General features: G+C 36.6%; 1 protein-coding gene across 34 annotated transcripts in view; it reads left to right on the top strand.

The window, feature by feature from the left end:
* Window positions 1-22,358, top strand: part of LOC110006761 (carboxyl-terminal-processing peptidase 1, chloroplastic) — a 45,867-nt gene extending 23,509 nt beyond the window's left edge. For 2 of the 34 annotated variants that reach the window (XM_088848190.1, XM_088848200.1), the window contains 6 exons: window positions 17,145-17,189; window positions 19,272-19,355; window positions 20,230-20,274; window positions 20,377-20,439; window positions 20,550-21,289; window positions 21,681-22,358. In XM_088848190.1, the coding sequence (XP_088704316.1) occupies window positions 17,145-17,189; window positions 19,272-19,355; window positions 20,230-20,241 (141 nt within the window). In that variant the 3' untranslated portion in view covers window positions 20,242-20,274; window positions 20,377-20,439; window positions 20,550-21,289; window positions 21,681-22,358. Of the gene's footprint in view, window positions 1-17,144; window positions 17,190-19,271; window positions 19,356-20,181; window positions 20,509-20,549 lie in introns of those variants that run through there. The other 32 variants (XM_088848189.1, XM_088848201.1, XM_088848178.1 and 29 more) reach the window with 24 other exon arrangements.
* Window positions 22,359-23,209: the final 851 nt, after the last annotated feature.

Below are 23,209 nucleotides of genomic sequence, written 5' to 3'. Positions count from 1 at the left end.
CACCTATGTGTCCAGGATATCTTTCCTCTTCCTCTGGAGTAAATCCTAGAATCTCTTTCTTTGGATCTTGAATTCTATACCCTCTCCTTAGGACGTCATGTGTCCAATTTTCTTCCTCTAGCGCACTCTATGCTCACTTTTTTTTTCCCATAGGGCATTACGCATCTGAAATTCCAGCAAGCTTTCTTGCAATTCCAGTGCCCTTCTCCCGTTTTTTCTCAACTTCTAAGCTAAGATTGTCTTCCTGAAACCTATTTTCTGTGGAACTACAAAGTTGACTTCATCAAATTTCATAACATGGAAAAGCCATCATCGAACCATTTGTTCATGGTCAAAACTTGTGGGACATTTAAAAGTGAGAATGATGAGACAAGAAAAACAAATAGTCTCATTCACTAACCCTCCATTTGAAGAATGGGTTACTACTGATCAACAACTCATTGGATGGACCGGTGCAGCTCTCTCTTAAGAAATCCTCGTAGAAGTTATTGGAAATGCCCACAACTGCAGAACTATGGATGGCTCTACATTAATCATTTTCATAGAAGTTAAGAGGAAGTTATCATGCATTTGAAGCGTGCACTTCATCAACACCACCAGGAAAAGATGATTATCAAGGAATATTATAACAAGATTAAAGGATTTTGCAATTAGCTTGGCACGATCCAACAATTGTCAGTGCTAAAACGAAAGTATACCATGTCCTTGCTGGCCAGAGTGATGAATACAAAACTTTTGTCCCCTCAGTCACTGTTAAGCCCCCATTTCCCTCATTTTTAGAGCTGTGCCCATTGTTATTACAACATGGGTCCCTCTTACATAGCCATCCTACACCAAAGCACACCTGGAATCAAGATTCTTTATCCACCCAAAAAAAGAATTTAGATTCTCATAACGTGCTAGTGACAGCCACCAACCCTGCAACATTTAATAGTGGATGTGAATGGGGTCATGGCATTAGAGGTTGTAGTAGAGTCAGCAGATTCCGTCTATTTCCACCTAATCAAGGGCGTGGCCTTCTTGCTTCACCCAATTCCCCTCCACATCATCCAAATCCAGGGTATAATAGGGTGGCATGTAAAATTTGTGGTTGTTGAAATCATGTAGTAGCAGGCTGTTGCTATCAGTACAATCAGAAATGACAACTCAAATGAGAATGAAGACAAGTTGCTAGCTTGCTGCCCTAAGCGTTTTTATAGAAGACATGGCATTGTCATCATCGAATGAGCAAGCATGGATTGTTGACAGAGGGGCAGCTAACCATGTCACAGGTGATCCTGTTATTATACTGACTCTTAGCGCTGAAATGTTCCTGCATTCTATACCAAAGGTCGCGTTCTTTTCAACAATGTGTTTTAGTCCCTTAAATCAAGTGTATCCTCATCTCTGTTATTAAAATTCACTTAAGAAAATAAGTAAAACTTTCTTATTATAACTTCCTCTGTTTTTCTAAAGAATCCATTGTCCAGGACAATGTTTGCTTAGGGGATTTGACAAGAACTTGTATAAGTCTTGAATGATGAATCGAGGAACAGCTCCCGTAGTTAGTCTTTTCATTTGAAATAGGTGAGGATGTAAATACTTGGAATCACCGTCTAGTTCATTGTAGTCATGAGTCAGTCAATAGTTTATGTAAAAGGTTTCAATCCTATGATTGTCTAGGAGTCGGAATTTATTTTTATGTCATTTTTGTTAACATTCCCAAATTCCTCTTCGAATTCTAAAGAAAAGCTTCCTCGCCTTTTTAATTAATTCATTCTGATATGTGGGGATCTGTAGTTCTGTACCTATTGCTTCCTCTTCTCATACTGAATATTGTGATCGTTGTCGATGTTTTTGATGGTATACTTGGATTTATTTCCTCATCCAAAATATATAAGTATTCAAAACGTTTGGATAATTTAAAATTTTTGTTGAGAACTTTTTTTGTTGACCAATTTTGTTCTTCTGTAGTGGTGGAGGAGGTTGGTTGTCATCTCATGCATTTAAGAACTACTTAAAGAAAACTGGTATAGTGCAACGAATTTTGTGCCACATATTCCACTACAAAAGAGGGTATAGGAACAAAAGCACCGCCATACTGGCTAGGCTGCCCTTTCTTGATTTTTGCTAATGGGGTACCAAAATGCCTATGGATTGACGCTTTTCACAAGGCTGTTTATGTCATAATTAGAATGGCCGAACTCCTTATGATATATTTATGGTAAGCATGCAGATTATTCAAGTTTTCGATCTTTTGGAGGTCATGGTTATGTTCATATAGAAGGAACTTTCTCCTAAAGCAAAAGCATGCACTTTTGTCGGATATGAAGATGGTTATGAAGATGGTTATGAAGGTTATTGCTTTTACAACCCTAGAGTTAAGCATGTCCTTATCTCAAGAAGTGCTACCTTTGATGAAATGATCATGTGCAATCCACCTAATACTATTTTACAGCAAGATGAAAATGAGGTCCTCGAGGGTGTACATGACGATAATCAACAGGAATCCATAATACAAAATGAAGAAGTTGGTCTACCTGGATGTCCTCCCTAGGACACCTGTCACCTGAGCATTGTTGACAAGGATGTTCTTCATCGCCTTGGCGAAGATTTTGAATATCTTTATGATGAGGAACTTCCATCTGAGCAATAACCTGATCTTGCACCCAAGGAGTGGATTTTTATTGTAGACAAAACAAAATGGAGCAGGCTTGTTCCACACATATACCAGAAGGGCAACATTCTTGTAATGGTGGTGACATACTGGAAAGACAAGGACATATAACCGGGCCAATTGCAGCAAGTTAAAATTTCTGAAGGTCTACTCATGTTAACCACCTTATAGACCAACGGATAAGTAATGGAGGCTTTGCAAATGACTATCATTTGTTTCTCTATGATGCTCTTAAACAAAAGGAACGTGCCAAGTATTATATCGAGATTAAGGATCCCAAATGGGTTGACGAAGTGGCCACAGAAATGAAGGCAATGTTTTTGAATAACATGTGGGAAATTATGAAGATTGCAGTTTGGAAGAATGTTGTCTGCAGCAAATGGGTGTACAAAATAAAATGCAAGTCCGATGGAAGTATTGAGTGATCTAATTCCATTAGTGGCAAAAACATTCAATCAACGGCATGGTTTGGACTATAAAGAAACTTTTAGCCCAATTGTTAACGTATTTATCCTTGGCCTTGACACATGGTTGCCCTCTCCTCCAACTTCATGTAAAAAAAACCATTTTTTCATGGAGAGTTAAAGGGAGAAATGTACATGGAGCAACTACCTGCCTTCAATGAAAATCTATATGCAAACCGAAGAGATCTATTATGGTCTAAAGCATGCTCTCATACCTGGTTTCAAAGTCTTTATCATACAATAAAACATATGGTTTTACAAGGACAATTGTGGGTCATTTCATGTTCATCCACAAGAGCTCTAAAGTATTGTGATCATTTCTGTTAAATGTAGATGATATTATAATCACATGAAATTCTCCAGACCTTTGCAAATATCAACGGATTTCTCCATGACAAGTTTAGGATGAAAGGTTTGGGACAGCTGAGATATTTTTTGAGGAAAGAAGTGGAATGGACCCATGACAAAATTCAATTGTCTCAGCATAAATATGTACTGAATTTACTAGAGGGATAATATGAATTGCAAACCATTAGCTCACCTGCAACATTTAACAAAAGATTGAGAGCTGGTGAGAAAATTAATTGATGATCCTGCAAAATACTGCAGCACGACATGTGCACTTAGCATCTTACCCTAACCCTTTCAGACATAACATTTACTATAAGTTCGGTATTCCAATTTAGACATGCTCCTACAGATGTTCACTTGGAAACCTTGAAGCGTATTGTGTGATATATCAAAGATACTATTAATCTAGGCTTCACATACATAGAAATCGTATATAAGATGTGTGTGTTGCTTCCATTGTTGTATACTCGAATGCCAATTGGTTAGGAGATCTTGACTCTTGTGGGTTAGTTTCAGGATGTTGAGTTCATTTAGGTAGAAATTTGGTATCCTGGAGGAGCTAGAAGCAAAAAGCTGTGGCCAAATTTGGCACAAAAGCTGAATAGAGTGTTGGCTAGTGTTGTAGCAAAGATTTCTTTGATTGAGCACTTGATTATATCATTATATCACTTGAATATAAGGTGCTGCACTCAATAACTTCAGGTCATAATCGGATTGCACCAGCTATCACAGCTAATCCTATTTTCCATGATCACACAAAACACATTGACATTGATTATCATTTTCTGGAACCAAACATTGTTAAAAGAAGTGGACCGCCCTGCGCTTTGGTGGTCCAAAAGGCCTAGGCACATCGCCCATGCCTAGGCGGTAATCCCTAGGTGGCCGCCGAGGCGGTACGGAACCCGCCTAGGAGGGTGCCCAACCCTGGGCCTGCGCCCCGCCTAGGGGCAGAAATGAGTTTTTTTTTTTCTATTGAGTGTTTTTGAAACATAAAGGCTTTTAAGGGTGGGTTTTAGTTTCCTTTGAAACCTAAACCCACAAGAACTCATTTTAGAGAGAAAGAAACCTCAAAAAAAACTAAATTTTGTGATTTTCATTTGAACGAAGTGTTTCTCAAAGTTACGGAAAGGATCCAAGCATCACCCAGATAGATTAGACTTAGTTTTAGAGTTTTTTAATCCTATTAGAGGGTGTTTTTTATTATTTTAGCACCAATAGAGTTTGGAGTTCGAGCAATCAAAGTAAGTGCAAAACTTTATTTTTAGATTGCTTGCTTTATTTTGAGATGTCTTCTTTAGGATCTAGTCGAAGTGGATATTGGGTTGGAAATATGGATATAACACGAATCCAAATGACAAAAATTGCATTAGATGTAATTATTGTGAAAAGATACAAAAGGGGGAGTAAATCGGTTTAAGAAACATCTCGCCGGTATTAAGGGGGATGTTGCCCTTTGTAAAATGTTCCTGAAGCTATCAGAGTGGAGATTAAGCAAAATATGAGTTTTGTAAAACAAAAACAGGAACAAAATCCTTGTCATTTGAATAGATCTATTTTTGGTTCTTCTAAAGTAAGTGATCCGGGTGGGAAGTATGGTTGTAACCCAAAACCAAATGATAAAAATTGTATAAGGTGTAATTTTTGTGAAAAAGATACCAATGGGGGTATTAACCGATTCAAGAAACACCTTGCCGGTATTAAAGGGAATGTTGCTTCTTGTAAAAAGGTTCCTGAAGCTATTCGGGATGAGATTAGACAATTTTTGAATTTAAAAGAACCAGAAAAGGATGAAAATGAGCCTTGTTCTATGGAAATATTTTTCCAGGTTCTTCTGGAAGTGCTGATCCTGGTTGGAAGTATGGTTATAACCCGAATCCGAATGACAAAAATTGTATTAAATGTAATTATTGTGGAAAGGATACTAATAAGAACATTTACCGGTTTGAAAAACACCTTGTCGGTATTAAGGGGGATGTTGTCCAGTGTAAAAATGTTTCTGAGGCTACCAGGAAAGAGATTATACAATATTTGAGTTCAAGGTAGCACAAAAAGATAGAAGAGGGTAGAGCTGCCAAGACTCCTAGTGCTTCATTTGCACATACTTGTAAGAGGGAGGTAAAAGAAGAGGAGGAAGATGCAAATTCAGAAGAAACAGAGGACGAGCGTTATATTGAAGTTGGAGATGACTCTGATGATGATGGCCTCAAATCTGATGCATATGATGAGGCTTATCTTATTCTTTCTGATGATGATGATGATGACTGAACCATGAAGAGTTGAAGATTCTTGAGTGCTTGACTCTTGGTGTTGAGTGTTGACTGTCGAGTGTTGACTATTGTGTCCTAGACTGTATATTTTCTGAATTTTTGTATATTTTCGTTTTCTTATTTTTAGTTTCTACTTTCTAGTTTCTACTATCTAACTTTTGTGTGTACAGTCAACAGTGTATCAAACTATCAGTGTATGCTGTATGGTTTTACTATTTTAGCATTGCATGAAAATATGGATTATGGTCTTATGGATTATCAAAATTCTCTTCTCGACTTCTATCTTTTTCTTTTCTTTTTTTTAACTGGTTCGCTCAAGTTCTGGGCGCTCGCTAGGCGCTGGGCGGCTTAGACCCCCATGGCCGCCTAGGTGCCGCCTAGTGTTTTTTAAAACACTGGAACCAAATTGCTGATATCTTCATCAAAGGACTCACAAGTGAAAACATCATTTCCTAAAGGACAAGTTGTACATGTTCAATCACCATGTGCAATTTGAGGGGGGAGTTAATAATATGTTCTTAATTTATAGTGTATGTTGTATTCATCTTATTTAGTTTTGTACCATGATGTTAAAATAATCATAGTGACGGGCATAATCATATGATGCAAATATATATATTTTTAATAAGAGGCACAAATCCTCAAGTAAAATCTAAAAGGGGATTTCACACACTCCTCTCTCTTGTTCTCTCTTGTTCACTAATTAATATTTTAATCATGATAAGTGTTTTATAAAAATTTCGAAGCCCATTGGGTGTTTCAAAAAATAATAAAATTCAAATTTTTTTAAAAATAAAAATAAAAAAATTATTTGGGATATTTTTGTAATTGGGAAAGTTTATATAGAGCCGAGGCTCTAAACAATCAAATTAGAGCCTACCTCAAAAATTTCACTCGAAGAGGTTGTTTTGATGCCTAAATATCCTCAAATTGATCATCTCGACATCGAGATGCATGGAAATGAGAACAAAAATGGATTTCAAGTTCTGGAAGTAGTGTATTTTGGAACGCATTTTTTGACCGTCAATTTTCAAGATGTTCAAGTTTTCATAGATCTGTCGATCGACAGTATCTTTGAAGCTTTAAACTTTATAAATAAAGATGAAAATATATTTTAAGGCTATCACAAAGATTTACAGTGTTGAAACCATATTTCTCGATACTATTTGAAGGCAGGCTCCAATTTGATTGTTTGGAGCCTAGGCTCTATACAAACCACACCCTTTGTAATTTGGGGTATATTTTTTTAAAAACTTATCTATGATTTATATGCAATTTTTAGGAAATGTTTTGGGTATAAATACTGGGTCTCACAATTTTCTAGTTTTTTTTCAAAAAGTAGATTTTTTTATTACTTTATTAACTTTTTTGTCATTTATGGCAAATCCTACTTGTTTAACATTTTTTAAAATCTATTTTTTTTAGTACTTTTTAATCAATTTTTTGGCAAATATGTGTTAAATGTCAGAATTTTACTTTTAAAGCCTAGAGACTACCCTCGAATCTACTGAAGCACCCAATGGCTTCACTTCCCAACCAAACGAAATTGGATTTGGAATCAAATTTGAATTTTCTTGCAACTAAATTGGACTTGCAAACTAAATTTTCTTTGAATTTGAATCAATTAATGTACCCATGTCAGTGTAGTTATTCAGTGGAATTGCATTACTTGCTCTTAGTCACAAAATATCATCTAAAGTCTATGTATAATAATCATGAGCCGCATGTAAGAAACTGATACTTAGAGATGAATAGTCAATAGACCATGGTCATGGGAGAGCTAAATAAATAAATAAAAATTAATGAAAATCTCTTCATTCAGATTCAGAACATTTTGATTATGTCGACAACAATACATACAACATAATTTTCTTACAATGGCTACAAGAACATATCGGTACATGATTGCACATTAATGCATCTAAGTAAATGAACAAATATACTTTCTAACAAAACATTCCAATTAAGAAAAAAGAAAATAAAAAATACCACCATAATATTAGATTAAGTCATTAAAGACAAAAAAAATATGTCGCAAGTTTAGATTTTATAGTATTAAAACAGAAGTGGACATAAAGTTAAATATTTGAGTTCCTTCTCATAAAAATTGCAAATTAATAAGATAAATTTGAAGATAATTATTTCAAATTTAAAAAATACTTTTTTTATAATTAAATTTTTTAGCAAAATTATTTTAAAAAAATCACTCAAGCACCTAAAAGTTCATATTAAAAAAACAAAAACGAAAGTCACATGAAATTCATATCTATAAATTCGACTGTAAAAATCGAGCACGAAATTTCGACTTTTCGACCAAATGAGGACTACAATCTTCTGCATAACTCTGTGATTTCCAAAAGCCTTACAATTTGACAGATAAATGATAGAAAAGGTCCCAAATTCGATCGGTTGGTGGAATGTTTTCAGCTCAGAAATGAAAACCTGAGTTGCGGCCCTAAAATACAAAAAACAAGCACCAAATTTTGGCTTTTCGACCAAATTAGGACTGCAATCTTTTGAATAACTCTATGATCTCCTAAAGCCCCAAAATTTGACTGAGAAAGTATCAAATAGGGTCCAAAATTGATCGGTTGGCAGAATTTTTTCAACTCAGAAATGAAAAACTGAGTTGCAGCCCTAAACTGTAAAAATCAAGGACCAATTTTCGGCCTTCCGACCAAATCAAGACTGCAATCTTTTGAGTAACTCTGTGATCTACAAGATCATCAAAATTTGATTGAGAAATGATAAAAAACAGGCTAAAAAATTGATCGGTTGGCAGATTTTTTTCATCTCAGAAATGAAAAACTGAGTCGATGCCCTAATATGTAAAAATTTAGCACCAAATTTTGGCAATTCAATGAAATTAGGACTTCAGTCTTCTTAGTAACTCTATGATCTACATAATGCCTAGATTTTTATTCAGAAACAACAAAAGAATGAGCCCAAAATCTCAAGTTGGGCTGAAGTTTTTCAAAATAGTGAAGAACACCAAAAAAAAACGTCAAAAATTTGATTTCGGGTGTATTTCCGGTTGCAAATCCGTCAATTTATACACTTAGATTAATTCCTAGAAATAGAAATCTTCCAGCCGGTGGTGATTCTGCGCTTTCGATTTCTAAATCGATTTGGTTTACGAGTTGCTTTCAGTAACTATGTTAAGGATTCTAGAGTGCGGCATCATAAAATGGGTCATTGTAGTATGGCGTCTTTAAAAACGTTGTGTAAATAAGGACTTATGTCCTCTAATATTGATCGTCCTAGTGAGTTTATTTGTCGTGTTTGTCAACTAGGAAAACATATCAAGTTGCCATTTGTTTCTAATAATAAAAGAGCTTCTTCTTCGTTTGAGGTAGTGCATTCTGTTGTATAGGGTCCGACACCAACTGCATCTCCTTCTAGTTCCCTTTATTATGTGATATATGTTGATGACTTCTTTAGATTTACATGGATTTTCTTTCTTAATAAAAATCTCATGTGATTGAGGCGTTTAGAAGTTTCAAAGTGATATTTGTTGAAAAGCCCTTCCTTCACCAAATTTTGTACTTTCATAGTGATGAAGGGGGAGAGTAATCATCTTAAATTTTTAAATGTTTCCTAAGGGATAGTGGCTTGACCTTATACTCCACAACAAAATGGAGTTGCAGAAAGGAAACATAGATATATAAATAAAAATTTGATTATCTCTTATGTTTTGTAGTGGAGTTCCAAAGTTTTTTTGGACTAAATGGACTTCAACCTGATGTATTGGATGGAAAGTCTCCATATCTTACGCTACTTTGAAGGACTCCTGATTATTTTGTCTTGAGGAGTTTTAGAAGCTGGTGTTATATCCATATTGATAGTAGCCTTAGGAATAAACTGTTCAGAAGGTAGAAACATATATTTTTGTGGGATACTTATATAATCATAATGGCTATAGATGTTATTATCCACGAACAAATTTTTTTTTTTGTTTTTTTCTATGTAATATCCATATTGTGGGATACCTAGATGATCATAATGGCTATAAATGTGTCTATCCATGAACAAATATATATTTTTTGTTTCTAGACATGTAACATTTAATGAGGTGAAAATGTTTTCTACTCCATGAAAGTCCATGTCCAAAGGAAAGAGATGAACACAAGAATGAAAGTGAACCATTCTTCATAAGCCGGCATCAGATGGAGAAATTTGTTGAAGGCATTGTTCCTTGTAATCCAGGCGAAGACTTTGTGCCATTCTTCGAGGGTGACTAGCATACTAGCCAAAGTAGGGGCTCAACACAAAATGGGACACATGAAATCATCATGTATGAAAGAAGACTGAAGAGCTAAGATGGGCAACAACTGAGCACTTCAGAAGGACCAGCAAACAAACACACAAACCACCCGTAGAGCATTTGAATCAAACCATCATAAGCACTCTAGTTGATGCAGAGGTCACTTCATTTAAGAGGTTTGATTGCATTTCAGGCCTTTCAAGGCCTTGAACCCGACATATTATAGCTCTTGAGCATAGTGGGAGTGACTCAGAGTTATGTGACTCTAGGATCTTGGCGCATTGGGATAAAAGTTCACAAACCCCAAGTGTCATGAGGGCGGTATGTGTGAGAGGCACCAAGAGGCTTGAGGGTTACCTCTAGTCAAGGTTAGTTTATTACATGCCTCATGACTATGAGTGTTGGCTAGGGCAGTATGTGAGATTGATTATGGAGTATGATATGAGTTCAAGTATTTTGTGTGTATGAGAAGGTTTGGCTCAGAGGACATTGTCTAAACCCTAACCTTGAACCTCCTCATAGCCTGTGCATAAACAGTTGCAAATTGGAAACCTCTTTTCCATAGTTTATTCACTAGGAAGAGATATGCATGTGCCGAGAGAGGACCCCGCATCCACTAGAGTGCATGTCTTCAGAGGTGCACCTGTAATCCACTACAAGCTGAGAGTCCCAAGCCACATATTGAATTGACTTTGATAAACCTAGTATGAGCCCTTGTCTGACACTTTGGATCATGGGTTTGCTAGGTCTTTCTGAGGTGATTTTGGATTCGAGGTCTAGCCAAGTGGAGTATTCGATGCCCAATTCATTTCCATAGGATTCTAGTTCCCCTCATTAATATATTTTATATAATACCAAATTGTGTTATTTTGATGAGGGATGGTTTAAAGAATTTTTGGAATTTTTTATTAACTTTTTTTAATATTTCTAGGCTGAAAGTATGGATTTATAGATTTGTCTTGAACAAATGATAATCAAAGGTGGGTCACCTTGGGTCCCAAATGTGATACCCAAATGGCCAATGGATAACATGTGGGACCATGTGGGGATTCATGTCAGCCCCATGTGGAGATGACTAGGCAGGCACATCAACCACCATGCTAGGCTCCCTTGTCATTAGTATATTCGTTCATGTGACGCTTTATGGCATATTTTGGTGATTTTATGTAATTTGTGACAAATGAAAAATTGTTTTGAGCACATGTTCAATGTGTTGGTTTGGTAGTTGTGTGCCTATGGGGAAAGCTTCTGGACGGGGCATAGGGTTCGAAATTATGATTTAAACCCTAAGCCCATATAACCGCCTATCCTATGTGGCATCATGTGATTGGGTGCACATGTACACCCATGTGACTTGGAATGGGATGGAATTATTAAATTCAAGTAGATTCTAGAATGTATGCATAATTACCTTAGGGGCAAGCCCCTACCTATGTTTCTACATCTAATTAAAGTGAGTAAGCATGTGCATTTGTGTGGGAGCAAGTCAAATTCAATGTTAATTTGAATTTGAGATTAGTGGAGGGAAGTTTGGAATCAGTGTTGGAAAATTCGCCTGCCTGAGCACCTAGGCGGGTCACTTAGGTGGGCAGAGGCCTTTGGCGCATCGCCCAGGCCTAGTCAAACGAGATGGGGGGGCTTGTACCAATGTGGGCTCATAGGCGCCAAGGCAGATGGCTACTTGCATTCTTAATTTGACTTGTAGCTCATTTGGTTGCGAGTGCAACTTCAACCCATTCCAGATGGTAGATACTACATGCTTGATAGCCTTTTGAGTTTTGACATGAATTTTGCAATTTTTGACATAATGTGTTGAACCTATGGACATATTCCAAATTAATAAATATTTCATAGTTGCATACAAAGAAGAGGAATAGGCTTGAGCATAAAACGATGAATAACCTTGTGTATGTGGAATTCAACCTAAAGCTGAAGGAGTGTTAAATAGAGAGACACGACATTGAACCCCATTGTCCTAAAGAACATGGATGATCCTAATGAGTGGGTGGTAGATAGTGAGGATGATGAAGAAGTCTTCCATGGAGAGGGATTAACATTGAGCCAAGTTAAAGGGGTTGTAGGTTCACTGCAAATCCCTTCACGAGTCACTAGATTATAAACAAAGGGAAGAGAGCCATTGAGTAGACAAGGGTGGATTTAGAGGAGATCAGGGTAGCTGAGCAGTATTTGGAGGAAAGGGATGACTCTGATGATAATGGCCTTGCGCTGTCATCAGCTTAAAATGCATCTGGTAGTGGAAGGGGCGTTGATATAGCTAGTGTTTATGATTGGTGAATCTCGGTTTCCTTTATTAGTTCATCATGCTTGTTTGAAACATTCCATGTTTTTTGTTCAAAGAGTTGAAACTTTAATATTTTATTATTTTATGACTTGTGATTTATATACATGATTTTCTTGAGTGTTGGACTATTTGAGACATTATATGATTTCTGAATTTATGCGTTTATCATTTGGTTTATTTTTCTTTTTAATTAGGTATTGTAACTCATATCTAGGGAACTATCGAGGGATCAAGCTTATAAGCTACACTGGCAGAGAGTGATTGAGCAATGACTGAGGCATGAAACAAGTGTATCAGAAAATCAATTCAGTTTTATGTTAGGGACGTCAACAATTTAGGCTATTTTTCTATTTAGGCAACTGATTGAGAGGTCTAGGATGAATGGAAAAGACCTCCACATGGTCTTTATTGATCTAGAGAAAGCTTATAATAAAGTACTTCGAGATTTAATTTGGTACGTATTGGAAAAGAAAGAGTCTCCAGATACGACATCGCTTTGGCGAGAGATATGCACAAGTGAGTGCTCATTATTGTGTGCACAACTAGTGTCGAGACGAGTGAGTTTTGGTGACAATAGATTTACATCAGAGCTCAGTAATGAGCCCATATCTCTTTGTTATAGTTATGTATGACTTAACTGGGCACCTACAAGATGAGGTACTGAAGTGTATATTGTTTGCCGACAACATAGTTATGATCGATGAGATTTGAAACGACGTCAACACCAAGTTTGAACTTTGGAGGGATGCTCTAGAATATAAAAGTTTTAAAATTAGCCGAACTAAGACAAAGTGTATCAAATGCAAGTTTAGTAATAATAGGAGTAGAAATGAGGAAGTAGTTAAGATCGACTGCCGAGAAATACCAAAAAGAATGCACTTTTGATATCTTGAATTGATAATCCAGGAAAATTAAAGAGATTTAGGAAGAAAGAGATTGAGGAAGATGCCTCACATAGAATTAGAGCTACCTGGGCGAAGTGGAGATGTGCAAGTGGAGTTTTTATGTAATCGTCATATACCAATGGAGTTGAAGGGAAAGTTCTGTAGGACAACTATGAGTCCAACTTTGCTTTATGGGGTAGAAAGTTGCATGGTCAAGAAACAACATACCCATCGGTGCGTGTAGCTGAGATGAGGATGTTGCGATAGATGAATGGCAAGACAAGAAGGTATAGAATTCAAACTGAATACATTCGGGATAACTTAGGTGTTGCTCCAACATCGATAAGATGAGAGAAAGTAGACTTAGGTGGGCTAACCATGCGCAACGTAAACTCAGAACAACACTTGTTAGGAGATGCGAGTTAGTTCAAGTGGAAGGCATAAAAAAGGTAAGGGGTACGCCTAAAAAGATATGGTTGGATGTAGTGTAAAAAGATATGGGGACTCATGGCCTCACTGAGAATATGGCCCTTGATAGAGTAGAACATACCAGGACCCTAAATAGTTGGGAATCTGATGATGATGATTTTAACTCATATCGAAGAGGGTTTGGTATTTAACAAACCCTAAAAAAAATGACATTTAGCTGATTGAGTTCACTTTTTGAGGCATTTTGATTGAGATTTTTTATTTTTAGTTAACTGATTTCTTTCGAGATTTTTTGATCCAAAATGGTCAATGAAATCATCCCCTTGGTGGTTTGGTTAGTTATAAGGGGAAACTATACAAAAAAATTTCCCATTCAATGCCACTTGATTTCTCACCAAACTGAAGTGATATTTATGCCTGATTCTCTCCCACAATTTTCCCAGTCTTGGATCCAAATTTTATCGAGCCTCTCCTCGTTAAAAGTCCCATGCAAAATGTAGATCATGAGATGCTTATTGCTTCCCATTATGATAATGTTGTGAAATTGGCCTAATTGTGAATTGCCATCAAGATAGTCATTGTATGGTATGTTTTTAAGAAGTTGGCCACAAACCAGGCATACTGAGCGTTAATTGGCTTCCCATGATCATGATCCATTGAGAACTTGAGCTTATTGGACTTTGTAATTAGGATATTGAGTTTTGTGATGTTTTGTATTTGAAATTCATTTATTAATTGGCATTGTAAATTTGAATAGTGCTGAATTTTTTAAGCACTTGATTTTATGGGGTGTTTTCTCATTCTCCATGCATAATTTGGTCGGACTTTTGTAAAGGGATCCTAATTAAGTTGTAATACTTGGTTTTAAGAGTATATGGATGTAATTAAGGTTGCTGTAATTCCAGTTTAAGTGGTTGTAATTGAGGACAAAAAGTGCCTTGTGTCATGTAATTGTAGTGTACATTAAAGTTGTGTAGTTTATTGTCTAAGAAGGTTTTAAGTCTTGTGCCTTATTCTTAATTCCGTTCACCATCTATTTGGAAGTTTCACTAATGAATATCACGCATTCTTGAGTGAGATCTTAAGATTAAAGAGTCACCAACATACTTAGAGGCCACAAATGATAACAGGTGGATTGAAGCTATGCAAGAAGAAATAAAGGCCATGCATATCAATAATACGTGGGAGATTGTTAGAAGACCAGAAAATAAAATCTAGTAGGTTGCAAATGGGTACATAAGGTGAAATATTAATCAGATGGAGTATAGAGAGATCCAAGGCGGCATTGTTAGCTGAAGGATTTAATCAGCAATACAGACTCCATTATCAAGAAACCTTAAGTCCAGTTGTTAAGATCGTGAATATGCACGTAAACCTCCTCTCTCACCATGAAGAAATGAATTCTTCACATCCAGCTGGTATGTCAATTTATGCATATGCCCACTTCATCTCATATGGTAGCCTCAAGGAGAATAATCAAATGCATTAAAGGAACAGTGAGCGATGACATAGTCTATTATAAAAATGATATGAAGAATTTTCAAATTGAATCAGTAATGGGATATTCCAATGCTGTTGGGTTAGTGACCCAGATTCAGGAAGGTCTGTCTCTGGACTTTATGTTTATCTTGGGAAAAACATGATATCACGGAAAGGTAAGAAACAAAAAATAGTTGCCAGGTCAAGTACTGAAGTTGAATGTCGGGTGTTAAGAATTACTATATCGGAGATGTTACGGATTCACATTCTGATGGCCACATTGGGCATGAAAATTATAGGATCCACAGTTTTTTGTAATAACAAGAATACCCTAGCCTTGGCAGTGTATCCACTATTTCATGATAGATCTAAATGTATTTAGATTGATTGTTATTTTGTGCGGGAAAGGATTAAAGCCAATGAACTTGAAGCAAGGTTTGTGGGCACAAAAGATCAAATAGTAGACATATTATCCAAGGAACAACATCTGTTTTTGAAGGACAAGTTGTACATGTTAAAACATGATATAAAACTTGAGCGGGAGTGTTAGTCATAATTGGCCAGGGGTGTATTCGTAAATTTGTATACTTCTGTACATTATTCTTGTATCTGTAGTTTGTGTTCATTGTAAAAGACAATTTTATAATTTCTGGATTTATTCATACCCTATCTGACCCTCAAATTAATTGGGGTTAGAAACATTATAAATATATATCTTTGAGCTCCTCACTCAAGTGTGAATTATCGGTCACTCTACTTTGGCTTCCTCTCTATTCATCTCTACTTGAGCCACAACTTGTTCTTCCCTCTCAAGCATTCGAGGTGATATTGTAACCTTTTTTTTGTTTGTGTGTGTTGCGGGGGGGGGGGGGGGAGGGTGTAGGGGTTGGAGGGAGGGGGAAGAGTGAGAGGGAGAGGGCGGGGATAGATCCCTGTTGGAGGGAGGGGGAGGGCAGTAGGGAGAGAGAGGGAGGGGATAAATCTCCTCATCCTAAATTCCTAAAATACTTTGTTAGACAAAGTATAATATAGTCTGATTTCATAAGCAAAAAAGCCCCACAAAAACATATTGGGGTAGAGTGGATTCAATTGATCCCTCTGTAGTTTCATATAGAGGGCTCTTGAAGTATAGAATAATTTCTATGATCATAGTAATAATTGTGATGTTTTATTCTTTTTTTGGCCTTGATTGGTGACCTACATGTGCGTGCTTCTTTTATATGGTTTGTGGCTTTTATTGAAGAATAATTTCCATTTCTCTTCCAAAATTGGTTTGTTTTACTTAACTGAGAAATAATTTCCATTTCTCTTCAAAATTTACTTTCTTTTACTTCATATTTACTAATACTCTACTGTTTTACAAAATGGAAGTTGAATTCATTTCGATATTTTACTGTTACAACTTTGATGTCATTTTTTCATCACTTACAACCTAGGAGTATCAATTTTGTAAGGAAAATTGTTTCATGCGGGCTGGGCCGCAATTCTAAATATGCGGTCTAGAAAGTGTAAAGCATCCATCTTAAGGATGGATGCATGTAGGTGTTCTAACGGTCCAAATGTTTTCTTACTAGAATTATTATTTTTAGTTTTTAAAATTTATTTATTTATTCATGTTCATGATCCCCATGTTAGGGATTACATGTCCTTAAAAATTAAGTCTTAAATCCATCTCGAAAATAGATTTATTTAGAGGCCCGCATTTCTACATATACGGGCTTGGCCGCATAGAAACCGCGTCCATTTTGTAATGCAGCCATTTGCAGTCCCTTTCTTTATTCTTTGAGATGTGCTAATATTCCCTATGTATTTATTAGATTGTGGTATAAAAGGACCAATCTAAAGTGCGTATGTGGCGTACAAGTGCTGGAATGAAAACTTTGTTTCTATTTTCTGCTTCTATATCCCTAATATCTATATACTTAACCTCCATCATACTTCAACATGCAGCGAGATTTAAGTGCCTGTTTGATCATCGTGTATTTTATTTAATAATTGCATTTCTTCTTTTGAGCTCTGACCTTAGTTGCTTACAAAATTTCCAGGCTGGCATTGAAGTTGCTAAACGCTTTTTAAATCAAGGAGAGACGGTATGTAATTTCTTGGAATATTGTTTTAATGCATTTATTTTCTTCTTTTACAGGTAATTGGTAGTTGAGAATTGGTAATTAGTCATTAAATAGTGAGAGGGTAGAAGAAACATGTGTTACTTGTGACTTATTGCTTGGATCAAATCTGGTTTGTGTCATTATTTTCATTATTTGAAATCATTGAAAAATGCTAAAATCATTGTTTCCCTATTGACAGTCATAAAGAATGTCAAATTCATTCTATTTGCTTTCGCTTTCAACTTTAGATAGCTTTGCCACTTTGCCTATATATATGGAGAAAATTTATGTAAGCGCACGAACCTTGTACACTATACAAATGAGGCGCACCTCAAAAATCTACCAATAAGGTTGTTTCAATCGTGGAAAACTCTCCAATTTATCATCTCGACCTTGAGATGTATGGTATGGAGAGGAAAAAATGATTTGGCGTCCTTAAAATAGTACATCTTGTAGTGCATTATCTAGACTTTCCATTTTCAAAAATGTCTAGTTTTTTATGGATCTGCTTGATATTCACGATTTCTGGAGCTTTGAATTTCGTAATTAGGGGTAAAAATAGATATCAAGTCATCATAGGCGTTTTCATCATTGGAACTGCATCGTCTGACATGGTTTGGAAGTGCTCCTTTGATTATTTAAGGTTTTGAGGTTCACACCTTATATAAACTGCAGTGTTTGTGGGTGTGTGTAACATCCATTTTTTCCATCTCGTTTTTCTTTTCTATGGTTTATTCATCACCATGCATGACATTTTAGAATATCGGAGAAATTTAGGATCATACAACAATCATGATTTCAGCTACCAAAAAAGGTTATTTTGACCCTGGAAAACTCTCAAATTTATCACCTTGGTCACAAGATGTACAAATATGGAGACAATGATTTCCAGTCCTTAAAATAGTGCATCTTGTAATGCATGATCTGAACCGCCTAGTTTCAAAATTTTCTAGTCTTTATAAATTTGCACGATCTGCACCACTTTTGGAGATTTGAATTTCATAATTAGAGATGAATTTTTAGGTCATATAGGGGTTTTAGGTATTCGACCTGCAACTTCCAGCACCGTTTGGAGGTGCACCCTTGGTTATTGGAGCTTGACACCTTATACAGACTGCAGTGTGTGTGTACATGTATAGATGTGTGTGAGTGCGTGTTCATGCTCGCACTCTTGGGCACACATGTGTATGATCCACTTTTTCCATCTGTCTTTTCTTTTATATTGTTTACTCATCACCACAATGTTAGAGAAATCTAGGATCATGAAGCTCTCTTGATTTCACATCAAGTACAACTGCGCTTAAACCATTGAACATGATAAGTTTTGTGCATGACACATTACCTTTCTTTATGTTTATAAAGAAGCCATGTCAGCAGTTTTTAGGTCAATTGGAACAATCTCATAAATTCAACTTTCCTCCCATATGGGTCTTTTTTCCCTTTTTTTTTTTTTTTTTCAATTGCAATGCAGCTACCAAAGTTTTCCCTTTATTGATATTGTTAAATTCCTGTTCTATATAGAAAGATTAGCATCGTGAACTTGGGAATGTAACTTCCTTTCATTTTTTTGTTAAAGACAGAACGACTAGGAATTGTAAATAAGGGAACAGGGTAAGTCTATTATTAGGTCTTTGCTGTCCGTTCCCATTGACTGGCGATGGAGATGAGCCCTTCCTCTCCAATTGTATGGTCAATGAGGAATGGTTTATCTCTACTTTGCGTCATTGAGAAAGGACATTTGATACTGCATGAAGTGTAGAAATGTATACTACGTGTCATACCAATCCCCATTAATAAGGTAAAGATAGATGTTTCAGCACCCCAATATAGCGGCATACAAATCGAGTTGGAAAAGATGGAACCAATTGATATCATCTGTTTGCTGAACTGATCACCTAGAAGTTTCACTCCCTTATTTTTCTTTCCTTTTCATTATGTTAATTTTTAGTAATTCCTTCCCCAATCCTACTTGAAATATAATTTATCTGTAATTGTTAATAGAGCTCTGTTTCAGATTTGAAGGATCTTTTTTCCCATGAAACTGTTGTATTTATGCACATCCAGGTGATATATACATTTGGGAGGGATCCACAGTTGCAAAGAAGTATCACGACTGAAACTGCACCTCTAATATCTGCTCCTGTAATGGTATTGTTTTGCGTTTACTTGGAGCATGCATTCTGATATTTAAACATCTATTTTATATTCACGAAAATCAGAATTAACTGAGTTTCCATATCCTGCCTGCCTGTTTATTTTGGATGTCCCTCTTTGCACCGCCCTAAGTTTGACTCTGCAAGAATGAATGAATTGCATAATGATTCTCACAGTATTTGTGATTCAGTAATATAAAGGGTCATTTAAAATCAGTCCAGTTTGCTGCAAGTGCATGTATTAACTATGCTTGATTCTTCAAGTAGATACCGACTCTTGTTGACATCGCAGAGTTGCATAATGTAAATGTAATTATAGGTGAATTTGGTGGGGAAAATATTTTTGTATTATTTATGCATAAAATAAAAAAGTATGAGTCACTTGACTTCCTGGATAATGTCGTGTACTATCAAAAGATAAGTACACAATACGCACATGAACAGACACATGCATACATAAGCTGTGCACTTAGTGCCTTCATTAGCAATAGAAGTTAAGGGCAATATGATTCTTCTCAAAGCTGCATTGGGAGCATCATGTTGCTCCAATGTACACTAAGAATTACTTTCATTTCCACTTCCATATCGTGCCTTATCTCCTCAAACCTTAATTTGGAGTGATTTATGTGACTACTAGCCTAGCAATGTGCAACCCCATAAAGCTGCAAGTTTTGCCATACTATTCGCATGATAGCATCTCATGGCAGGAGATAGGGATCAAGAAAATTGATAGGAGTATTGATTCCATGTAATCTACTTTTAAGAAACCCTCATGACCAAATCAAATTGATTAGACATCTCCTGAATTGTTGGTTTTTTAGAATAGTTTGCTGAAATATAGTCAACCTACTGATTCAAAAGCTATGTAGGACAATCTGTAGGCCCCGAAGACCGATCCAATGCCAATCAGCAGTGTAATTCAGTTTAACCTGCCAATTTCAAAGCTCTTTATAAAGCTAGTTTTGATTCGAACGTTATACAAAACTTTTTATTTTATAACCAGAAATGTTTTTCAGGTGGCAACGGCACTCCATGATAATTGCAGAGCAGTGCTTGTAGGGGAGAAAACTTTTGGCACGGTCATTATTACAGTCATTTGTAATTCTGTTTTCTCAATATCATTATTATATCAATTCTTGCCTTCTTTGTAATCTTTGATCATGGTTCCAGTTTGGATACTTGTGTACAGGGACTGATCCAATCGGTATTTGAACACGATGATAGATCTGGTGTGGTTGTGACAATTGGGAAGTACGTCACACCAAGTCACATGGATATCAATGGGAATGGCATAGAGCCTGATTTCACACGTAGACCAGGTGATATTTTTCATAATTATATGCATTAACAGACTTGACGTTGACTTTCGGAGCTCATTGCTGAAGCGAACCACCTCAGTGCCGGAGCGCATGATCCACTGTCAAAGCGCACATACGCAGTGCTGGAGCACTGTGACTCCAGATTACACTGTTAAAGCACACTTACACGGTGCCGGAGCACATGATCTACTGTCGGAGAGCACATAAACAGTGCCAGAGTGCTGTAGTGTTGCACTGTCGGAGCACACTTACATAGTGCCGGAGTGCATAATCCACTACCGGAGCGCACATAGATAGTGTCGGAGCGTTGTGACTCAAGAGTGTTGCACTTCCGGAGCACACTTACACAGTGCCGGAGTGCATCATCTACTGCCGGAGCTCACATACATAGTGACGGAGTGCACATACACAGTGTCGGAGCGCACTTACACAGTGTTGAAGCACAACATCTACGACCGGAGCGTACATACACAGTGCTAGAGTGCACATACATAGTGTTAGAGTGTTGTGACTCCAGATTTCACTTCCGGAGTGCACTTACTAGATTTCACTTTCGGAGTGCACTTACACAGTGCCGGAGCGCATTTACATAGAGGAGAGAGAGACGTGGGTAAGGTAAAAGTAAGGGAGGGTAGTTTAGTTTTATTTTATTTTATTTTATTTGGTTGGGGGGTACTTGCATAGAAAGTGTATTTTGGGAAAAAAGTGAGAAAAAAAGTTCGGTTGGGGGTAAGTTGCATTGAAAATGTAGTCTTGGGGGTTGTCTGTAAATTTCCGTTCTATTTTCGTTGTAAATAAAATTGTACTTTTGTACATATAAAGAAGGAAAAATTACAAAAAAACACCCCCAAAATGTGCTATTTACACAACTTACCCCTTAGCCAACCTTTCCTCCCACTTTTTTCCCCACAACAACTTTTCCTCGCAAAAAGCCCCCCAAGGTAAAGAGTTATTTTTTGGACGGAAATGCCCTTCTCATACAAAAAAAATTCAACTGGCAGTCCCAAGTTGCGTATTGCTGGAGCGTAGAATAATGCTGTCGGAGCGCTTTCTAATGATTGCCAGATCAGAATAGGCATTGCTGTAGCGCTGTGGCTCCAAAAGGTGCACCATCGGAGTGCTTTCATCTACCGCAGGAGCGCTGAAAACCTTGCCGGAGCACCCTAATGCATTACCCGGGCGCCCTAATGCACTACCGAAGCGCTACGGCTCCAGCGACCCTATTGTCAGAGCGAAATGTCTCCAAAAGGTGTACTGCCGGAGCGAGATCACGTAATGCCAGAGTAAATTTGTCTACTGCCGGAGCGCTGTGGCTCCAGAAGGTGTACTACTGGAGCGAATGTTTGTATCGTCGGAGAGCATTTTTGTACCACCGGAGCGACGTAATCAACCGCCAGAGTGCCCTAGCTCCAGAAGGTCTACTGCTGGAGCGAGTTTTCATATCGTCAGAGCACGTTATCTTCATTGTTGAAGAGAGAGAGAGAAAAGGCATGTGAAAAAGGGTATTTTAGATTTTTGTTTTATTTCTTTTTGGGTTAGGGGGTTTTTGGGAAGATAAGTTGTTAATGGAAAAAATGTGAGAGAATAAAGTTGGATGGGGGTAAGTTGAATAGGTAGTGTACATTGGGGGGTTTTTATAATTTTCCCTATAAAGAACAATGAATGAATTATATCCAAGTTATCTCTCTCTCTCTCACCCACCCACACACACATATATATAGGAAAAAGTTTATATAAGGATGCAACCTTATAATGTAGAACTACGGATGCACCAAAAAAATTCATCGAAAAAGGTAGTTTCAATGTTGAAAACCTTTGATTGATAATCTCGACATCGAGATGTATGACCATGAAAACTAAAAAGACTTTAAGTCTCAGAAATAGGGTATTTTACAACATATTATCTACACCGTGCATTTTCAAGATTTTCATATGTTTATAGATCTACTTGATTTTAACCATTTTTTAAATTTAAAATTTTATAATTAGATATAGAAATAGATTTTGAGATAATCCTAAGAACATTTTACATCAAAATTATATACCATGATAAAATTTGAACGTGCAACTTACCTCTACAGTTATGGATGCATCTGTATGCCAACTGCACCCATATATATATATATATATATATATATATATATATATATATATATGTAGAGCAATGATCCAATGCAACGGTTGTATCATAGTATAATGCAACGACACTTCTAGACAACCATGTTTGTGGTATTTGTATGACCCAAAATTTTGCACACACTCTCCTCATCTCAATAATCAACCCCCCATAAAAAAAAGTTCAATTTGAACTCTAGATATGGTCAAAATGAGTGCCCTCCAAAACGAATCTAGACCATTCATCTTGTGAATTTCAAGATCTTAGTTTTTATAAAGTCAAAATCATTTTTTTGTTTTTTAACATTATTCATCTAATGATAATAAAGCCATCCAAGAAAATTTGAACTGAAAAAATCTTTTTAAGGCTTAGATCCAAGCATCTCATCAAAATGAACGGCTTATGTTAATTGGG

This window comes from Amborella trichopoda, chromosome 9 (assembly GCF_054954075.1).
Source record: "Amborella trichopoda isolate Santa Cruz 75 chromosome 9, AtrichopodaSantaCruz75HAP2 v2.0, whole genome shotgun sequence".
Taxonomy (NCBI): Eukaryota; Viridiplantae; Streptophyta; class Magnoliopsida; order Amborellales; family Amborellaceae; genus Amborella; species Amborella trichopoda.
This window is presented reverse-complemented; position numbering and strand designations above follow the sequence as displayed.